The 23,028-nt window shown below is 41.2% G+C and overlaps 1 protein-coding gene across 2 annotated transcripts in view; it reads left to right on the top strand.

Annotated features, from left to right (window-relative positions):
• Window positions 1-23,028, top strand: part of DLC1 (DLC1 Rho GTPase activating protein) — a 569,878-nt gene that overhangs the window by 522,029 nt on the left and 24,821 nt on the right. For both annotated transcript variants that reach the window (XM_068278607.1, XM_068278608.1), the window contains 3 exons: window positions 4,531-4,602; window positions 14,222-14,303; window positions 22,479-22,542. In XM_068278607.1, coding sequence (XP_068134708.1) covers window positions 4,531-4,602; window positions 14,222-14,303; window positions 22,479-22,542 — 218 coding nt within the window. The remainder of the gene's footprint in view (window positions 1-4,530; window positions 4,603-14,221; window positions 14,304-22,478; window positions 22,543-23,028) is intronic.

The raw sequence follows: 23,028 nt of genomic DNA, 5'->3' as shown, positions 1-23,028 counted from the left end.
TGAAATAGATCGGTCCCGTTGATCGCTCCGTGCAGGATATTACCGTCGATCGCCCGCGGGTAGGGAGCGCATCGCTAGCGGCGTACGATCGACGCAGGTAGACATTACCTGAAGCTGGCTCCCGGCATCTTCTCCGCATCACCTCCCGGCTGGCATCTTCCGCATCCGGCATCCGTGTATAACTTCCTGTGTCACTGCAGTGAAAGCGGAAGTACAAATAGAGGGCGCTCTATTTGAACTTCCGCTGTCACTGGAGTGACAGAAAGTTATACGCGGATGCCGTGATGCAGAGAAGATGCTTCAGGTAATTTATGCGGGCTCAGCAGATGGTGAATCGGTTTCAGGCTGAAATCGATTCACAATCTGTTTGCAGTAAAGGCAGCCATACGATCCCTCTCTGATCAGATTCGATCAGATAGGGATCTGTCAGCTGGTCGAATCTGATGGCAAATCGACCAGTGTATGGCTACTTTAACAGAAGAATCTAACAGAAAATTGTATGGTGTATTCCCAGCATTAGACAGGTTGAATGAGCTGGTATAGTCCCATCATTGATTTGGTTAGGTTGAAGGATTTTGCTGTGGAAGGATAGCTATGAATTGGCTAAATGCTTGAGAAATCCCAAGTGGCATCTAAAGTGTAGCGTTTTCTTCTTTTTTTAGTGGAGTTGGCTTTGTAAACTGTCTTGCTGCCTTTGGATTCTATGGAATAGCTTCACAATAATTTTTCCACCCTTGGATAAGCTTAGGCTGCTATGAGCAGTAGGTTCACTGCAATCTCCACCTGGAACCTGTGTAGCCTGGACCACTTCATGTTAAAGTATAAGTAGAGGTGTAGATGCACCTTCAGAACACTTCTGAGGTGTGGCACTTGAGCAGCAGTTATGGTTTTTTTTGTTTTGTCTTGTTTTGTTTTTTCCAATCTTTTGACAAGCTAATGTCATTTTTCAGCAAAGTGATCAGTATCTCCGCAATAATTTATGTGTATTGCAGTCTTGCTCAACTCAGCTTCAACATGAAGCTTAAATCCCGTTTAGATTTCTATCTAACGCAATCGGTAACAATCGTTTTGGCTTCGGAAAGTGTCTAAAGACATCACTCAACAAGATGAATGGCTTTCACCTGAAGGCCACGGTTCCTACAGGAGTTTCAAAGGAAGCGTCAGCAGTAGAGTGACACGTATGCCTTGTCCAGAGGGCGGAACTTGCTGCTTGGCCAGGGGTGGAGCAGTGTACATTTACAGATGTCCTATCAAAGCAAAAATCTGATCTAATATTGATCACCTCAAGGCTGTACAAAGGCATGTGTCTGTCAGGCACACACACCACCCTTGCGCCCCCCATCACCACCACACCCCATCCTGTCCCATCTCTATCTAAATCTTTTTATAAATAGCATAAGGTAGACTAGAACCAACCTCGCAATGCAGTGTTTTTTACAGTGAGTAATATTAATTGCTGCATTTTTAATGTTCACAACTATTACTTTATTATATTGGATTGAAATCCTGTTGTAAGCCAAAACATTGCACAAACTTTGACATCCATTTCTTTGGACTGTACAGATAAAATTCTTTCTGTGCCTTATCTCACTTAAAATACCATCCCTGCCTTTGGCATTGAAATCATGAATTCCTGTTCAGGCCTTCGGTTGGGCTTGTTTCCAAATAGTTTTTGTTTCATCCCAATTTGTTTTAGTGTCTCCGCTTATTGCTCTTTTTATGTTATAATAACAAGCAGTGTTCCGATGATGTCTTTTTTTAGTTACAGGTATATCTTATAACTGTTCTACCTCTGAAATATTATTGCTGAGTTTTTTTGTAAGTTGATTTATTGCATGTAACATGCTGTTAGTTTGCTAAACTCTTGACTGTATGTGTGCTCAACCTTTATAATTACAATAAAGAAGAGATTTTATCATCAGTTTGTGTTTTCCATATTGGTGAAAAACAAACTCCATCTTTCAGACAGATTTGATTTTGAAGGCGAGATTATGGCTTATCCCATCACACATATGGGGGCTGTAAGGACAAATGTTCAGTCCGCCTGTTGCCCTGGGTGGGGGAGGTGCAGCTGCAGACAGATGGAATCGCTGTGTCTATGTGAGCATTGTAAATAGCACTGTAGGCAACAGATTTTAACTTGTGTTTTTCTACAGCACAATAGATGCCATTTATATAGATTGACTCAGTGTGAATAAGCATAGTAATAGTCACCATACAGTGATCAATTATATTTTCGGTTATGCTTGGGAATACACGGGTCGTTTTTGAGTCAGATAGATGGCTCGATAGATAATTTCCGACATGTCCGATCTCCTGCTCGATCTTTTTGCCGCTCTATTTGTGATAGCAGTGAGTGGAAAAAGATAAGAAAAACGAGCGGAAGATGTACGAGCGGAAGCCGTGTATTCCCAACATTAGTTTCTATATAAACATAGACTATAAGAAAATCTATTTGATACTATTATGTTTTTGATCTATTGTATAGTTTGATTCAGTATACAGACTATGTACAGTATATCGTAGGTAGCAGCAGTGCGCAATCTATGTACGGTATATCGTAGGTAGCAGCAGTGAGGAATTTATGTACGGTATATCGTAGGTAGCAGCAGTGAGGAATTTATGTACGGTATATCGTAGGTAGCAGCAGTGCGCAATCTATGTACGGTATATCGTAGGTAGCAGCAGTGAGGAATTTATGTACGGTATATCGTAGGTAGCAGCAGTGAGGAATTTATGTACGGTATATCGTAGGTAGCAGCAGTGCGCAATCTATGTACGGTATATCGTAGGTAGCAGCAGTGCGCAATCTATGTACGGTATATCGTAGGTAGCAGCAGTGAGGAATTTATGTACGGTATATCGTAAGTAGCAGCAGTGAGGAATTTATGTACGGTATATCGTAGGTAGCAGCAGTGCGCAATCTATGTACGGTATATCGTAGGTAGCAGCAGTGAGGAATTTATGTACGGTATATCGTAAGTAGCAGCAGTGAGGAATTTATGTACGGTATATCGTAGGTAGCAGCAGTGCGCAATCTATGTACGGTATATCGTAGGTAGCAGCAGTGAGGAATTTATGTACGGTATATCGTAGGTAGCAGCAGTGAGGAATTTATGTACGGTATATCGTAGGTAGCAGCAGTGAGGAATTTATGTACGGTATATCGTAGGTAGCAGCAGTGCGCAATCTATGTACGGTATAACGTAGATAGCAGCAGTGCGTAATCTATGTACGGTATATCGTAGGTAGCAGCAGTGAGGAATTTATGTACGGTATATCGTAGGTAGCAGCAGTGCGCAATCTATGTACGGTATATCGTAGATAGCAGCAGTGCGTAATCTATGTACGGTATATCGTAGGTAGCAGCAGTGAGGAATTTATGTACGGTATATCGTAGGTAGCAGCAGTGCGCAATCTATGTACGGTATATCGTAGGTAGCAGCAGTGAGGAATTTATGTACGGTATATCGTAGGTAGCAGCAGTGCGCAATCAACACTTATACTATCACTTATCAAAACCTTCACCCAGTAACTATGTATACGCCACTGTTAATCCATAACATGTCTTATGCTGGATCCACACCATGCAATTTTTTGGGCAGATTTACCTGCCAGATCAATTATCTCCAGCATGTCCAATCTGAGGATCAATCGTTGTTTTTTTTGTTTGTTTGTTTTTTTGTGATTTTTTTTGATCGATTTCCGTTTGTTTCTATGGAAATCGATCAGAAAATCACTAAAAAAATTGATTGATCCTCAGATCAGACATGCTGTAAATTGATCTGGCATGTAAAAAAATTGTATGGTGTGGGTCCAGCAGAAAGGTGCATACACAAATCCAATTTTGATTGACCAATCACTGACCAATGTTTACCACCTCCATGTAGCATCAGGTACAACAGATTCTGAATAATATAGACCGATTGTGTAGGTAACCTCTCATACTACATGGAAGTGTTAACATTGGCCAATCAAAATTGCATGTGTGTGTGTACCAGGCTATAAAAGCCCATATCATGATTTGTTTTCTTGGCATTTCGTTTACTAATTTATTTTGAAAGAAATCAATCTTCTGTTCATTATGCTTCCTTAAACTATCCAGTAGTGGTTTTTAATATTTGCCTGTCTGTTGTGCTGGAAATATACCGTAAATCATTTGGATATTACATGGCTTACTGTATGTTTTAATCACACGATTTTCTTTCACAATCTTTGACAGCCTCCACCCGGTTGATGTCTTCCTTCTGCTTTTAAGCATTTGTCAGATTGTAGAAAGAACCTCAGTAATATTCATTGCTAAGAGACGTGCCTAAAATGTGATTTAATTAACAATAAAGAGGAAATGGTGAAAAGTAATCCCCTGCTTAAAAAGGGAAACCTCCATGCATGACAATGGAGGGAGGCCGTGCCCCCCTTGTAGCCCATTTGCATGTTAATACTGTTTCTATAGAGAGGGTACAGGTTGTGCTGAGGAACTTGTTACTCTGCGGATCACTAACATTGGGGTCTCCTTTCATTCTCTTGCAGAAATAGAGGCGAAGGAAGCATGTGATTGGCTGCGGGCAGCAGGGTTTCCCCAATATGCACAACTTTATGAAGGTAAGTGTGGTCTAACAAGATGTATGTTCAATTTACATCTTTTAATTAAAATAATAATTTCTTATGTATAACAATTGAAGCAGGATTAATTTTTCAAACAAGAAATTCTGCATTAATTAAAATGTATATAAATCATTTTGAATTCCAATGGAAAAAACGGAAATGTGATTAAAATAGACAAAATCAGAGGATACCGTAATTGCAGTGAAAACACTTTATTTACAGAGATTTCAGTAGTTCTAAACCAAATTGGAACTCCTCTCCGGAGCTTTGTCAGCTAAATCATCTATCATCATAAACTTCCACTTGACACTTACAGCAACAGGATTAATTAATATCATTCTTTATATCAACTCTATAGCTACATACAGACGCTGGTCTGAACTCAGCCGTGGCGGCAGGGCCGGCGCTACCATAGAGGCAAAGGGGGCAATTGCCCCAGGGCCCCAGAGCTTGTAGGGGCCCCCAGTGGCTACAAGAGGAAAAAAAAATTCAAATTGGCCTTATAGTTTTTGAGAAAATCGATATTAAAGTTTCAAAGGAAAAAAAATACACATTTAAAAACCTGCCGACTGTAATGGTTAATAGCAAATCCACCTTAAATGCTAGAAACCCTTAATTTGTAGAATATGTTAAGGAGATCATTTGGAATAAGAGGAAAAAAACATTTTTGAAAAAGACCTTATAGTTTTTGAGAAAATCGATATTAACGTTTCGAAGGAAAAAAGTATACTTTTAAATGTGGTAAATGTCACTTTTAGTAGCAAACCTAACGGTAGTGTAATTTTACATGCATCAAAAGAAAGAGCAATAAATTTCCTGACGGGGTTTCCTGGGGGTCCATACGCAGCCGTAGCGCTTTGGCCAGGGATCGCTATACAGCCGCAATATGGCTGCATGAAGATCCCTGGCATTTTTTTCCTATTTTCCCAATTTTTTTTTTATGTTTAGAGTGTGGGAATTTTAAAAAAAAATTGTGGGGTCCCCCCTCCTGAAACTTTTTAACCCCTTGTCCCCCATGCAGGCTGGGGTAGCCAGAATGTGGAGCTCCGACTGATTGGGGCTTCACACCCTGACTATACCAGCTGCAAAAAAGGTCCCTAAATGCCGATTTTTGTTCCGGGGTATCTGTTGGGGGGGGGGGGGCAGCTTTATTTTGCCCTGGGGCCCCATTGTTGCTTAAACCAGCCCTGCGTGGCGGCCAATAATGATGGCTATAACAAAGAATTGGGATTCAGACTAGCGTGTGTACAGTGCCCGTCCAACGTCTGCTAAAGATCTGGCAGATCATTTGCGTTTCCAGAGCACCCCCTGCCCACGGGACTTTGCTCCATCTCATGCTGCTCGTCGTGCCCCCCCCCCCACATAGCAACAGGCACATTGCTAGACAGGAGGCTGAAGAAGCATCTGTGCAGTGTCGGCAATGTTCTGTCACCCGACAGGAATTGGTACATGATCCCTTGGGCGAAAGAGATTTTCCCATGAGGACTGGGCTTATGGAACAGAACGTATTGTACTGAAAACCTCTCATCGTGTCACCATGTCCTATGTTTTTGTTTTTTGGTTTAAATAGATTTTTTTTTAAAAAAAAGGTTTAATAGAAGAGGAAGAAACAGGTACAATCAACGTATACAATATGACATACGATTGAACCCAAATAATGTCAGATGACATATAGGGGTGATTGAATGCCCGGACAAGATAGTTATAAGATATTTAGAAAGTGCCGCTAACCAGTGCGGATGATGTGATTACAGGCAGTAGAGTTCAAACTCTTATTGGCTTACATAGGATATACAGGTAGTCCCCAGTTAACGAACGAGAGGTTCATTCTTAACCTGAATCTGTTCTTGAGTCGGAACAATGTGCTATCTCTGCCCCCTGTACCTCCTCTGTGCCTCCAGTGTCCCCTCTGTCCTCTCTGTCCTCTGTGCCTGCTTATACAAGTTTAAAAGCCATTTTTTCTTTGATTTTCTTTTAAATCGATTTTCTCCAAAACTACAAGTGCAATTTGCAAAAAAGAAATTGGGGGCTTGTTCCCATGAAAGCACTGAATCCATGCCATTCATATTGGCGGGTCGTTCGTAAGTTGGGGACTACCTGTATAACAAACGTGTCATCATGAGGAAAGTCACAACATGTGTTGTAGAGCTTAGTAGTATTATGAGAGATCTCCTCCAAAAAATTGCAAAAGTAAAATGCACAGCAACTTTGGGCCCGTAGGGAACATACAACAAAGTGCCTAGTCAGTATAATACTTATTTCAGGGAGTATAAGTGACTTCACATTAATAGACTCAAATACCCACCATGTCAACCAGGATAAATGAAGGTTCATAAATATATGATGGTCCAAAGAAAAAGAAACTCACTATAAAATTAAAGACAGAGCAGTTAAAGAGATGAAAAGAAAAAAGGAAAGGCAAGTAAAGAATAGGGAGGTCTGAGAGGTAGAACAGTGGTGTGTGACCAGGTAGATCCACGGGAGCACCGGATGATCTATGTAATTTATTGCTCAAGTTGATTTTAAGATCACTTTATTAGGCCCAGTTCACATTGGCCTACAAAATGGACAGTTTAGCGGATGAGAACAGATGCGAAGGGATCCAATGTTAACCAAAGGATCTGTTCACATTGGTCCATTCAAACTGATCCATTTCACCACACGGATCGCAAATTTCGGTCTGAAGCAAATTTTCTGGAACGGCGGATGTGTTGCATTGACCGCACGCTAACAGAACAGAGGGTCACGGATGGAAAACTGATGCCTTTTAAAAACATCCGTTCCATGGATCAGTTTTTACACAGACCAGTTTGAACCGAGCCTTACACTAATTTTGGTAGTGAATTGCAAAGTCTGCGACAGAACAAATTAGGATCAACATTTTAAACTCTTTAGCTAAAACTGCTAAAAGCTGGCACTGGCGTGAAATAGTTTGTTACACAACTGACTAGAATAATAATTTCTGTTTTAACAATAAAGCACGCAAGACCCATTCTTGCCTTTCTTCTCCTTTTACGACCTTCCCTGTATCAGCCGAACGTGACACATCCAGACTGGTATTATGACACACGAATGTGGCCAGACACCCAGCTCGGGAATCTTCATGCCATGAGAGTCTGACTTGTGTACAATAAAAGGCTTGTGAAATAGGATCCATATTATTGTAACGCAGAGTTAGTCAAATACAAGCAGTAAATATTTTTCCTTTCATAACTTCGTCTACAGAGTCTCCTGAGCCAGCGGCAGATATGTTATCCTGATATAAAAAGGGAAAGTATCATGTTTTATTTGTGAGAAGCGGAGTCTCCACGCTGTTTTTGTGAGCGTTAGGATGGCCCCTCCGTTGCGTACTTGACATGTAATACACTTGGATGAAGTTTATGAAAAGTTTGTTCTCTAGTTAACAGAAACATTTGGCTCATTTCATAACCGTGGTAGTTTAATGATAGCTTTAAAGCCCTAGTACATCCGCCTAGATTTTTAAAGAAAACCTAAGGCGGATTGTGACCAATAAATAAAATACTTATCAAGGAAGATGAAAGCCTCTGGATCCACCAGAACCTTCCCGTGTCCTCCTTCAGACCACCACTGCTGCCCAGGACCCTCTTGAAGTCTGCGTTCGCACTCCCCGTTGTGTAGAAGAGCAGCTGTGCTGCATCTGCACGAGTATAGCCGCACCTGTGCGACAGCTCATACAGGGCTGAAAGCGCAGCCATGGTAACCTATCAGTCAAGCTCTTTTCAGATATCTTCTAGATGTCCACATACGGCAATGGTTTGGTGCAGGAGAATACGAGTCGAGTATCTGTTTTTTAGGTCACAATCCACCTTGGGTACACTTTATTAAATGTGAATAGGAGACTGTAACTGCGCTGACAATTTTCATATTTGATGCAGCTGTTCCAGAGAAATTCCCATTGGATAGGTCAGTCACATGACTCAAAGATCCATGCACAAAGTGTAGAGCTTGGCAAGAGAATGCCAGTTGCTTTCCCAGCATGGAATCCCCCCTAGAGGTTGCCCACCTCCTCCCTCCGCTCCCTAGTTTTTGAGCAAAATGAAGCAGTGGGGAGGCTCACCGCCTGCCGAAAGACTACCAAGTGCCTCGTCCCTAACTACTTTAAGTGAGTAATGGATAGGGAGAGTACTTTATATAGCTGAGACTTTATATTCTCTAAGTCAAACAGCTTCTCACATTGGCACAGTAATGCCTAGCATGCATATGTAATTTTTTTTTTCCTTCAGATCGACTGGAAATTTCCCATCATTTCATCATTTCCAGCATGTCTGATTTGCGATAGAGAAAGTGATTGATTTTTGTGTACTACTGATCTCAAAATTATTCCCTTTCTCGATCGGAATCAGATCAGACATGCTGGAACTTGGCGGCCCAACAGGAAGTTTCCCGTTGATCTGATGAGAAAATTGCATGCCTAAGATAGCAGTGCAACCCCAGTATGCCAGGTAGTGAATATCAAAACAAAAAAAATAAAACACCAAGAATGGTTTATGTGCAGCAAGCAAAACTTGTACTTCATAAATTTAGATTTTCCTCAATAATCATTAAAAAACAAAAAAACTAGGGCTTTAATTTGGGACACAATTATGAACTATTTTTGCCAGGTCGGTAACTTCTTTGAACATTTCATAATAGAATGTTGAAATATTGAAAACCTCTCCGAAATTTCAGTGTCTTCTAACTGCACTATCCAATTATGAGCAGGACTGTCACTTGATATTTGGAGCTTATATTCTCCTTCCTGCTTCCAACTAAATCTCATATAAGGTAACCTACAAGTTCCTGTTGCTTCGCAAACCCCTCTTGCTAATATATCCTACAGAAATTTGAGTTTTACAGTTTCCTTTAAAATTTTTACTGCCGTACGTTGCACTCACTCAACCAGATGCCTCCAGAAAATGGGCATCCTTCTGGCGGTTTTGTGCATACCTTTCCTTCCTATGTGTTCCTAGACTGGTTTTGATTATGGGAAACATCCATCTGCTAAAGGAAGAAGGAAACTATTTAAAACATTAATTGCTATACAATAAGAGTTTCTAACAGAAATAGGTTGACGTGAAGTGGAGAGGAACTCTGATCCCTGGGACGTCTGGCGCTCTCATAAAGCCACATACCTGAAGCCCAGGTTCCTTTTCCTCTGTTATGTCTATGTCGGATTGTCGTCCTCCTACGTGGAGGATAGCTGGACACACAGAGGTGGTCAATTGTGAGCTTCTCAATGAACGCACTTGCCGGCTCTGCGGGAAAAGAAAAACTCATTTCCTACAATTATTCTCCTTCATTTAAGGAGCAGACTTTCAGGTTAATCCATAAGATGATGTGACCTAGAAGAAAAATTCTGCAGTCTAGAGGAAATGGCTAAGGTTCTACTGATTCATCCAAGAAGAGCTGTGTTTTTTTAATCTAATGAGACCTTATTACAAGTAATTCCTAAGAGCAGCTGAAATTCCCAGAGCTGAGGGGAAGAATGGGCCTTGTAAATCCTGGAAACCTGTCATGCTGGGAAGAGGTTAACAACTTCTAGTGAGCCAAAAATAACTAAGAAAGGAGCTGCGTCTGCAGATGTAGGTCAGTAAATGCCATTTCCTGGACAAGGCTTTAACTGTAGTTCTTTTCAATTGCTCTTCCTTTTGTTAAAATAATTCCCATTCCATTGTATCTTTTTGAATATTGAATGAATATAGGTTCTTCATCAGTGCAGGCAGTGCGCTTTATTTTATCATTGGCTGAAATTTTTATATGCCAATGCTATGATTTCTTGTAATATTATATAAGCATGAAATTATTGAGCGGCAACGTATTATATGCAATGAAGCATCTTTTTTTTTTTTTTTAACCATGTTTTCAGATGGCCAGCCCACTAAAGGGCTTCTAGATATCTTTGGTGCCCCCACAAATGTAATTTTAACCTTGAATACTCAAACTGGCCCTCTGTGCGGATTAACTGGTCAACGACAATTTAATGCTCATACACACAACATAATGCACAACATGACCAACTGCAGGACAGGTTGTTTACACAAGTATACACACACACACACACACACACACACACACACACACACACACACACCTACACACACACACAGAAACACACACACCTACACACACACCTACACACACACACCTACACACACACACACACACACACACACACACACACACCAACTCACTAAATACTAAGTGCACTAGCTAAATGACAAACTACATGGCATGTCCACATTCAAAAACAGTTGTTCAGATGACTTATACAAAAATGGCCAACCTGCCAGATAGTTGTGCAGGTTGATCCGCCGGATGGATCTATTAAACCACCTGTTATCAGTTGGTTGTCTTGTTGTTTGCCAGTTGTGCACACGCCCAACTGTCTTCCAATGGACCAGGTTTAGACGATAGTTGGGCAGATTGTGTGGACGTGTACTCGAGCCTTTAAAAATATAGGACAGTTGATTTAAAAAAAAAAAAAGAGTGATGATACAGAGACCAACTGGCCAAACAGAAGGTGGTCATTGGCCATGCTGTGATTGGCCTGTATCAAGAGGTATTCAGGTTTGCAAGCATTACATTACAGTTAAAGGTTAGTGTTTTGAAAAGGAGAATATTTCTATGTTTGCGCCAATATAACCATGCTAGAAATGTCTGATATGTGGAAAGTGAAAAGAAAATGCACTGGTTAATAAGTTTAGAGCAACCAGATCAGCTAAAATGTGTTTTATGTTTTCTGATAGGCTACTGCCAGATGCTGCACTTTCTACAGTATCGTTTCTCCTTCCACTGGAATTTTGTTAGTAAACCTAAGTACAATGCAGAGACTCCTTTTAAACAACTGTCCCCCTTCCAGCCCGAGACCCTCTACTTCTGCTCATTGCTGCAGTGTACACTCCATACCATTGCTGTCCTCTACTTTTCAGAATTGACAAATGCTCAAAACAGCTGTTTTAAGTGTGGTTACTGCCAAGTATCTCAGTTTAAGATTTATGCCACAGCCAACACTTTTTACCATCAATAAGAGGAAGTGTGATTATAGAAAACCCAAACATCCCATAAAGGGAAGGAAACATATGGAATGGGCACTAGGATGAATTTCAGTTACTACAATGTCTTTTACAGTACTTCCTAAATTCTAATATTACGTAAAACTGTACGTCCGAATGTACCTGCTTACTGGAAATAAGCGTCTTGGTTTTTTTGTGTTTTCTCATAAAAAGAACAGGCTAGATCTTTTAAAAACTGGAGGTATTGTGGGAGCAAGCCTGATTCTTGTGTTAATGTTTTAACCAGTTACAAAAAACCTAGTGAAGGTGATTCTGTGGAGGAAGGCACATACTAAAATGGAAGTATACACTGGGATGAGATGTATGGTCTGTAGCAGTCTATACTGTATAGCATTTATTGTATTTGTTGATTTGATGGCCTCACCTTGTAGGGTCGTTTGTCACACACAGATGAGAACTGTCCAGTCCTTCTCATGACCGGGCTATTTTCCAACTTCCTGCCCTGTTTTCCAATTTTGCTATGCAACTCCCTTCTCCCAGATGACCTTCCTGACTTGCATCTCCAAGAATGTTGTGCCAGTCTCATTATAGTGCAGTAACATCTGGAGTTCCAAAGGTTGTGTACTCCCTGAACTAGAAGATTTATCCAAAATATCCCCACTGACATGGTAAATAATGGGTTGCTAATCTTCTAGCTTTGCAAGATACTGCAAACATGTGTACAGACTGGGCAAATATTTATCTTCAAGTAGGATATTTAACATCATATTAAGCTTTGATCCTGTGCAGATGGTTTAAATTCAGCTTCCCAGCTCCCTGGCTCTTGGCTTTTATCTTTGCCTTGCCCAACTTCCCCGACCTTTCCACTGTGTCCCATGTGAATTTTATCAAAGCTGCATGTGAAGGTTCCACCATGTGATGCGGTGCCTCAGAGGGTGGTATTTGAGGTGGCACAAGGCACCATTTATCTTGGTCTTTTCTTTCTCCATTTCGCTTTCATGGTTGTGTTTTAGAGGAAGCATCTGGTTCCTTTAACACTTTTTTTTTCATTGTTGAAAGGGCGTCAATGAAAGTTGTCCAAACGTTTTTTTCTCCCAGGCAGCCATCAGTGAACTTGGATAGTCAGTATTTCAATCAATTTTGGCCTGAAATCAAACTTATTTAAAAAAAATCTTATATAAACACACAACCGAAGAGGTGGACAAGACGCACAACATTTATAGTGCGCTTTTCTCCTGGCGCCAGAGCTGCAGCTACTTAAGGCCCGCTTTATGGGTGACCAGGATCATTAGGGAGCCTTGCCCAAAGACTCCTTACTGTTTTACATACTGGCTTTAGCTGGGCTTTGAACCCTGGTCAAAGGCTCAAATCCTACATCAAAGGCAACAGGCAGCGCTATCCAGCTGACCTGTAGGTCCGCAAGTAAACTCCCTTCTGTAAACCATCAGTTTGTATGCTTCACAGAAACACAAACCCTGTTGACTACTGAAATTGGGTAAAAGTTCTGAAAGGAACGTTCAATAAAAAGTAAAATTATAATTATTACTATTCTATTCTTTTGTACTATTCCTTCTTCTACTAACCCCTACTCCACCCACCCCACTCCCACTGCAATGACAAGGTGTGAAGTTGGGGTATTTATGTATTCAGAGGAAAGGGAAAAGTATCACCTGTAGACCTGCTACTTTGTCCAGTTTTCCAGTTATTGGCTGACATATGGCATAAAAACATCACTAAATAGATATATATTTCCTACACACACACCTATTATTATTATTATTATTATTATTATTATTATTATTATTATTATGATGCGACCTAAGCCTGTTTAAAGACAGGCTCTAATTCTGTCACCGCTGCATAACAGCGCGCATGTGCCCGCCGCGCACGCCTGCCTTGTTGGCCCCGTCCTTCCCTGCAAGCCGTGCGTCAATCCCCCTTAGTGTTTCTGTGTCCCTGCACATGCGCACTATGGAAAAACACACACACACACACAGGGACATGGGAAGCCGAAACACAGGAGATTTTTCAGGTAGTAGTATTATTTTCACTATTATTGATGTGATTATGCACAATAATTTCAGAGACTGGAATTGTGTGAACAACCTTTAATCAATCATTTAAGCAGTCACAGCTCATGTCGATACGTTTTAACTGAGGATGAGAATGTTCATGGTGAAAGTGAAAGCCTCATACTAAAGTACTGCAACACTATATATTCAAGGAATTAAAGTATACTAAAGCAAATTAAAAGGCAAGCCAAACCAAAATCGTGCTTTTTGTGTGGCCCAAATTTACTACCTCGTTGTCTAGTGCTTGTTTAGTTGTGTTGTGTGAAGGCAGTCCCATTATTTTAGTCTACAGAAGGCTCATAAGAGATGTGATATTGTCACTTAACCCTGACAAATTTGTCAGGATCAGGTGACAATCTAAAGATCTACAGACCACTTTAGCCCCTGACAATTTCCTCTGAGAGAAGTCTGAGGGGGAAAGGCACTTTTGGTCAAATTCACACTTTAATCACAGTTCCTCGAAAGGACTTTTTTTCTTTTCTTCCTTAGCGGTGTGAGTAAATATAGATATTTTCTGTTTGTCTCCCTCAGATCTTCTGTTTCCTATCGACATCTCTGCTGTGAAGAAGGACCATGATTTCCTGGATAGAGATGCAATTGAAGCATTGTGCAGGTTAGTATTGCAAGAATGAAATTATTTTTTTTTTTTTTTAACACTAATGAAAACAGATTGAAGAGAAACTGTAACAACATACAGGGTATAGTAGAATGCAGTAATTGATTCAGGACGCCCACTTTTATGGTTATTATCTTGGTTCCAGCATCAAACACTTCCTATAGCTAAATATTTCTATGTACTGATATATAGCCCAGCCCTCTCACTGAGGCTTATCCTAGGCTGTTTATTCTGTGGAATTCTCAGTTTTATATTCTGGTGGCAGGGCTGTGGAGTTGAGGAGTTGGATCAATTTTTGGGTACCTGGAGTCAGTGGTTTCATAAACTGAGTCGTATAATTTTTGTATCTTTGTTTACTGAGAGTTCCGTTGCCACTACAAAATCTACCTGGACGTCTAGAATGCTCTGAACGGGGAAAATTTTGCATATTTATTCAACCTTGGCTAAACATCACTTGGAGTTCAGGGCTACATTAAGTGTTTCTAATGGTGAAACCAGAAAAATGACTACAAAAGTGTGTATCCAGAATAATTTACTGCATTTTACTATGTCACTAGTGCCTCTTTAACTGGTGCCATTAACAAATGATGTTAAGGGCTAATTTTATGTGTATTTGTAGAGGTCAGAATTGCCTACAGAGAAAGAATGTTAAAAGTCTGCCAGCCATTTACTAAGTAGAATAGGGTCACTGGCTAATGGCTAGGAAGCTGTAGCTGATCATGTGTCTGAAGATGATCTGTGTGCAAACTCCCCAAGAATGTCCGAGCAGGACCTGTGGTGTCCTATATTGAAAAGCGCTGACCCTTGTCACATGAAGGCATAAAGGCTTGGCTGTGTTTGGTTTTAGTTCTTCTGTCATAAATTGCCTTCATTAGCTGAAACTCCTCCAAAGACTTTTTCTTCTACAGTACCGCTCCATGCTTTGTTGACCTTACTTAATCTCTTGATTCCCTGCTGGTGGGCCTTTCTAGAAAACAATACAAAATACACTAATGTGGGGCAACAATCGGCCATGTGCAAACCTCACTTTTTGCACTGTTTGAAGAAATGAGTGGTTAAAAAAAATGGATCACTTTTTCTTGATGATGTAAAAATGTTCTTGTTTTGTTCCCTTCTTGTACTGCTCCCTTGTACAGTTACGTTGTATTGAAATGCTACCTGACACTAGTGAGCTTTCCTAATCCACCATCACACATGGCAATATTGCACTTCGGCATAAAATGAATCTGATAGAATTGTGCCTTAGCATCATGCTTGATTTTGCAGCATTTTAATGAAGGGCCAGAAGAACCACAGCTCTCCTGTAGCTGCCTTATGTTAGGATACAATAATCAGCTGAGTAAAATCCAAACCAAACCAGTTGCTTTTCTCTTGAGAGAGGGGCAGAGTCAGGAGGTCAGTGTCACACATGTAAAGAAATGTGATTGTTCTAGTCTGTTTGAGCTTCTATCATTTGATGTCTGTATGTACCTTTGTACATTGACATATCTATAGGCAAGATATTTGTAGTCTCTTGAAACAGCTGGTAAGAACTGCTTTGGCTGACAATCTGCTGCAGGAAAGACCTTTTTTGCACTTAAAGAGACGCTGAAGCGAGACTAAATCTCGCTTCAGGTCTTATATATAGCAGGGGCACGTGTGCCCCTGCTAAAACGCCGCTATCCCGCGGCTAAACGGGGGTCCCTTCACCCCCAACCCACCCCCCGCAAAAGATGGTCGGCAAGTTGGTCGTGGGGATTGTCTTCCTGGAGGCAGGGCTAACGGCTGCAGCCCTGCCTCCAGTCCCGTCTATCAGACGCGCATCGCCGCCTCTCCCCCGCCCCTCTCAGTGAAGGAAGACTGAGAGGGGCGGGGGAGAGGCGGAGATACGCGTCTGACAGACGCGCATGGGGCAGGGCTGCGGCGGTTAGCCCTGCCCCAACCAGGAAGCGCTCCCCCGCTGCACGGAGGGGGTTTGGGGGGACAGGGACCCCCGTTAAGCCGCGCTATAGCGGCGTTTTAGCAGGGGCACGCATGCCCCTGCTAGCTATGAGGTCTGAAGCGAGATCTATTCTCGCTTCAGACTCTCTTTAAGCCCAATCTTCCCGCCAATAGCCGGGCAGTGTGTTTGTACAGGAAAGGGCTGCCCAAACCTATTGAGAATGATCATTTTGGATGACCTTTATAAGACATGCCTACGAGCCAGACCTTTACACTAGATGGATCTGATATGTGGTCAGTTTTGCTGTTGTAACTTGTGAATATGGCTTGGCAGAGGCTTCTTAAAAGATGTATGCCCTGTACATTTTATAGCACAGACTCATATGTTCTGCTTCATTCTCTCATTCTTCACCTTAAAAACAATAATGAAGACATGGTGTGTAGGAGAGACTCTCATTTCTTTGACTTGCCCAGATAATCCTCAAGGTCACGAAAAGACAACATATTTCCCTTGTTTTTGTTCTTTGGCAACCATAAATTGTGACCCAGCAGAAATGTAATCCGTGCAGACATGGTTTTTCTTGTAACTGATGCCATGCGTATCAGAAAGATTGTAACTTGGTTTTCCAGAACTATTCCCTTACAAAAGTAAAAGTTATCTTCCTGAAAACAGCCGGGGCTGGATCTTTTTTCAGCCGACTCTGCAGTTTTGTTGTGTAGCCACATTAAAATGAAGTCTCTGAGAGATTAGACAGCCTTATCAGCCAGGGGAGATTCTCTCCTGCACATCAAAGTCTCTGCAGGTTGGGAAAGGGAATTGGATGAGGCTGGATGGGACTAGATAATTCCAGCTGTTCAGATACATTGTTACATTCCTGTTTGTTCCGCTGTATGGCCTATCATTCTTTTTGTCACTGCCTTTTTGTCTGTATTAGCCATCAATGTCCTGTCCCAATCTATATAATTTTAGTGGGAATAGAATTCATTTGGAATTGTTCTGTTTGGTTTGCATTAATTTAATGGTAAATTTAGACAATTTTGGCATTCCTGCACTGCCCTTTTCCATAGTCCTGAAATATGAATCTATTTTGAGTAAAGCGCTGGGGAAAGCATGATGTGAGAGATGCATTAATCCATAGCGACCAGTTTTCAGTTTTGACCAGAGTCAAAATTTTTAAAAGTAAGTCTTTGTTCTGGCTTTTTGCCCTTTATATATTAACTAGCAGACCTAAGCCCGTTAATATAACGGACTCTAGGTCTCCCTCACAACCCCCCCCCCCCCCCCCAGCCCCTGTGACCGCCACATGTCAGCACGTATGCGCACCTTTCCAGCCTCCTGGTCCAGTCCCAACAGCTGTCCGTGCTACACGTGTGCAGTAGCGCAAACGCACGGACACAGGGACAAGGGGACGCAGAGACACAGGCATATTATATAGGATTATGCTCAGTTAATGGGATCCCACCACATTGTTCTTATTAAGTTTGTGCGACATTTGCTACTTTAAAGTGCCACACGTTTTATATGTAATAGAAATCATTTTTTTTAAATTCTGCATGAAAAGTTTAACATTGAGGCCTGAAGAGTGGTGGTGGTGGGAGGAGCTTGCTGAGGCAGGTATTAGCCCGCAATGTTAATTGTAGCTATAGCGGTGTATAATTTGAGTGCAAGATGTAGCCCAAGCTGGTGTATGGAAGGGAGGGGTAATGTCAGGAATAGGGTGTAAGGTAGGGCTAGTTTAAAAGTAGTAGAGGGAGGATTAGTCTTGGAAGGAGGTAGAAGCCTTCGTACAATATTGGCAGTATCAACAGCTGTAGCTTAAGGACAGAATGATCTATACATTTTGTGCTTGAGAGTTCTTTTTTTTGGGGGGGGGGGGGGGTTGGGGGAGAGACTGTCCTCCTTGCCCCATGAGTACTATGGGTAAAATGTCCATTCTTGTCTGGGAACTACTGTCAAAATCTGAGAGTCACAGCCTTTATGCTTGGTACACATGGTACCATTTTCCATGCAATAGATGGATCCGATTGATAAAATCCCTCATGTCCGATATTACTCCCGATCGATTCTGCACTCCATTTCTCATAGAAGTGAATGGAAAAAGATAAGAAAAACGAGCGAAGATAAGAGAATCGAGCGGAAAAAACGATCGGGTCAGAAAATCGTACCATGTGTACCCAGCATTAGAAACTCCAGATTCTCCCTGGAGACGGGACTTATGGCAAGACTATTATTTTCATTGAACATTTGTTTTTATATGCGGGGTTGGAGGATCTTGGTTTCCTTACAGCAATTGTACTGAACCATTCTTTATAATTGGGGAGGCTGCAATGACCACTCCCACATGTCTATCATTAGGTTCACTTTTAACTTTGCTTGATGCATCTTGTATACTGCTGGATTTCGTTGGGTGGTGGAAAGCCATGCCAACATGGATGAAAGTGTGATCAGCTAATAATGAGGCCGCAATAGAAGAATAAGTCGTCTTAATAAGTATGTCACGTGAAACTCCCCCCTTAAGCTAAAGAGGCTTACGGCTCAAACTCATTAACTTTACAACTGTGACCAGGTTATCAGATGGTTATAGGTCAGGACTGAATGGGTCATCCTACTTTCCACATAATGAACTCTTGATTTAAGTATGTAAAAGGAAATGGAAGTCAAAAAGCATCCTAGCTTTATTGTAGTTGTATTGTAGCAAAGCAATGCCATTCTGTTTCTGCTGTTACTCTGATTTTGGTATTTGTTTTTTGTTTTTGTTTTTTTTTGGGGGGGGGAAGAAGTTTTAGTATTAAAGGGCCTAAGTTTCTGCTGTGCATACCAAATGCATTTTTGAAATAGTTTGCAGAGTATATATTTGGCAAGGAAAAAACATGAATCAACCGCACAACTTGTTTGCTTAGGATTTAGCATTTGGATGTGTAAATGTGGAAGAAAGGACAGTCTGTGCTTCTTGTGAGTGACTGATGCATCGTGGAGACGAAGGTTCTGGAATCAACATGTTCTCTGTGCACAATGAAAGGAGTCTTCCCTCCGTAATAAATGACCCGTGTTTTTCATCTTTAGCGCACAATCTGACTCTTATCTAGCGTACATGTGCTTGTTCTTTATGTGCCGCAGTAGCATGGCTCTTATATTTCCTATAGAGGGCATATTTATTTATTTTGTGAACATGACGAGACTGGATCGGTTCCACTAGTGAGTTTATAGAAAATAGATTTTGTTACCAGGCGCTTGATAACACTGTTATGTGGGTGAAGGAACAGGCTTGCTTTATCCCCACAGGAGGTCAGGTACAGAAATTACCTCATGGATATTGTGCTGTGCTGCTTACAACATGTTATTCTGGATATGATGGAGCCGTATCTCCCTCTGCCTTATAGAAATGAACAAGTCTAGTGATTTTGTGCAACAAAATACTTTGCTACGCAGCTAAAATGTGTATGACAAAGAATTCAATCTATTCCTGAGAATTAAGAGTATCCCCAAATTTCCAGTCCAAATGTCTTTTTTCCTAAACACCAACATGTCTGCTGTCCCATTGATCAAGCCATTAAAGTAAAGGACAATATAGGGCCGACCGTCACCAAACAAATGTGTTACACACTGATCTGTGGCTTCAATGCCATTGTTGGTGTTGAACAAAACGGTCAGCCTCGATAAACACCTCCTTAGTGAATATCCATTCCCAAAGCCAGCTTTCATGTTGCTCCCCTTTCATGAGCAGCAGTGCCATCCCATTCCTTATGTAGACCCTTTTGCATGTGTAAAACCATGTACAGCAGCCTCTGTCTTTCACGTATAGCTCTCTTGAGCAGTTGCCTCCCTTTTTCTTGTTGCTTTCCAATTGCAGCTTCCCTTTTCAATTTGCAGCCTCCTCCTCCTTATACAGCATCCCTTCTTCAATGTCAAGCCGCCCCTCCTTCACGCCCAGCCACTCAAGGCCCGGGCCTTTTTTGCCTATCTGGAAATTTGTCCCTGTCTGTTCCAAATAAATATATTTTGGTTCATTGAAATTAACTAAATGTAATAGATTGATCTAGAGGAAGGTAATTGTTTAATAGGTTTAATAGAATTGACCTGAACTATCAAATCTGGATTATACCCATTGATTTGGGTGGTTACCTGTAAATATAAGCTCCAGATCCAAAGATCAAAACTATCCCAGTTCCTGTAAGCTCTATAGCCACTTTTAAACTGTATACTGAACAGTGCTGTCCACCATGGCAGGCGAGCGAGTATAAAGAACACAGTCATATACAGTACTCTGCTGGCTGTGAAGTGTGTATTCAAAGGAAAGAATTTCAACTAGCGCTCCTTTACATACACATACAAGGCTGATATTAAGAGATTCGCTGGGCCAGCATATTTTACCTGTGAGTAAAGGGAGATCTCTTTAGACGCAGGATTGCTTATCTTGGCATTGGGTTAGAATTTTTTCAGGTATACTTAAGGGGGTTTGTTTTGCCACTCGCCTCTTAGGTAAATACTAAATATGGAGCTTATTTTAAACAGATTAAGTAGCCAGCAATGTTAGATGCAGGATGGCTTGGCTGTATTTATGTTGTCTATCTATAAATGCTGAAGTGTATGAAGTGCAGTAGATGGGCAAAGCGTTTCTGCTAAAGAATCTTGTGCATGTTTCTGCCAGTAAAGCTACTCATAGATCTTCAATTCAAAGCAGAGCAAAAGATGGATACTCAAATTAGCCTAGCTTCTACCAAGTTCATGTAAAGTTTTACCTTTTTACAAGGAGTCCATTTTGTCCATAGAAATGTCATTATGCTGCAGGACGATAAGAGGAGGGGCTCTATGTAAACAGTGGGTGTTGGCAACACTCAGGACATCAAATACAGATCCTTGACCACTGAACTATTACTGAAATAGGCAAGTAGTAGAGAAAAATTCCACAATGTGCCCCTAGCCTGGGGAGTCAGAGAAACAACGTTTTATACCTTAACCTTATTAGTCTATCAAACATTATTAGAAATAGAACTCCTTATTAATGTTCAGATTCTGAATTCCATCATAATTTTAGCCATAAGGCTATATACAGTTACTACTATAGCTTTGGTGTTTGGTGGCTTGTTTTGTTTACTTGGCTTGGGTATTACCACCCTGATCTGCACACTTGGCCATAGGCAATGCAAAAAAATGATCTTGTTAGTATATGGGAGAACTTGAACAGTAGCCAATAACTATAGATCCAAGACACAAGCCCAATAGTTGAGCAAAAGTGCCAGCTCAAATAATCAAGTTTTGAGAAAAAATCAACAGCTGAGTAAACGTATCATGGACAATCTTATTTAAGGCCAGATTTATACTTTTTCAATCTCAGGCCAACATTCTTGTGACTTTGCAGCTGCCTCTTCCATATGGAGCAACCACTTTTCCATGTCCCACCACCCATTTGCTCCGCGGCTACCCAAGGCTTGGAGGCCTTTTCAGATGTCCAGGCCTGTCCTTATTAATTTGGTGTAGATGGCCATAGTATCAGGGAACTAATGTTTTCAGCTTGAAAGAGACAAAAAAGAAACCGAGCCCAATATAGTGTAGTATCTCTGTGACAATTGGTCAGATGTACAACAAGGCAATGATTATACTCACAAACCTGAGTTACCACAAAGGCAACCACTGGATAGGCAGGCGGGGAGAATTTTGACCTGACCCCGCTCAGGTATAAGTCGCTCTCTGTAGACAGGAAGGAATGGGGATACACCCCTCCAGTAATAACACAGAGGCGCCAAGTAGAATAAAAGCGATTAAAAACCGCTTAAAAAGGGGGAAGTTGGTGGGCTCATCTCCCTCATGAGGGGAAAAAAAAGGGGGAAGTTGGTGGACTCGCCTCTTTCATGAGGGAGGTGAGTCGACCAACTTCCCCCTTTTTAAATGTTTTTTTAATCCCTTTTATTCCACTTGGCGCCTCTGTGTTACTACTCTACTAATGTTTTCAGCTGCTGGCTATTGCACACAGGTGATTAGATTGGACTGACTACAGCTTTGCAAGGCTAGAGTGGCGGACAGATCCAACCAATATTGGGTTATTTGTGTTACTCAGCATTTGTTCCCAGAAAGAGTATACGGGTATATCGCTAATCCTGTAATGTGTATTTTTACTGTATTTTGTCATTTGGTTAGTTACCTGCTAACAAATTAAAAAGAGAGCCATAATTGAACATCTAGAAATTTGTATAAAATATGTCCATATTTTAGCTCTGTGACTAATAGTTTTCTATCTTTCTGATCTCTTACAGAAGGCTAAATACGCTAAACAAGTGTGCGGTCATGAAACTTGAAATCAGTCCAAACAGGAAAAGGGTGAGTTTTGCGAGAGAGAGATCGTTTAAAATATGGAAAGTGGTTTTAATGAAGAATGTAACCTCTCCAGGCTTGTGGTCAACTAGTTAATTGGTGGTTCCCTTTACAAGTGATAATCCATTTTAGATTAAAATGCAAACGGAAGGTCTTCCCAAGTTTTGAAATTGCCCTTCAATTTGAAAAGCATCTTAATGAAGCCTCTGTAGATGAGGATAGAAGTCAGGTGATGGAAGATGGGCATCAGGGAACACCTGCAAGCACAAATATCCCAGGGGACTGACTGCTGTCACATGGCTTGTGACCTATAGGTTTTTCATAAGTACTCTCTGCAATATAACAATGTTCTTTTGTCTACCAAGACTTTAACACGGATTACCTATATGGTGCGGTAAACTTTTCTTCATTCTCTGGCTCCTAATTTCACAAATCCTTCATAGCTTCAATGTCAACATTTAACATATTCTAGACATCTTTACGCCACACCGA

The sequence above is a fragment of the Hyperolius riggenbachi genome, chromosome 1, assembly GCF_040937935.1.
Source record: "Hyperolius riggenbachi isolate aHypRig1 chromosome 1, aHypRig1.pri, whole genome shotgun sequence".
Taxonomy (NCBI): Eukaryota; Metazoa; Chordata; class Amphibia; order Anura; family Hyperoliidae; genus Hyperolius; species Hyperolius riggenbachi.
The sequence above is the reverse complement of the archived record's forward strand: the minus strand, read 5'-3'. Positions and strand labels throughout refer to the sequence as shown.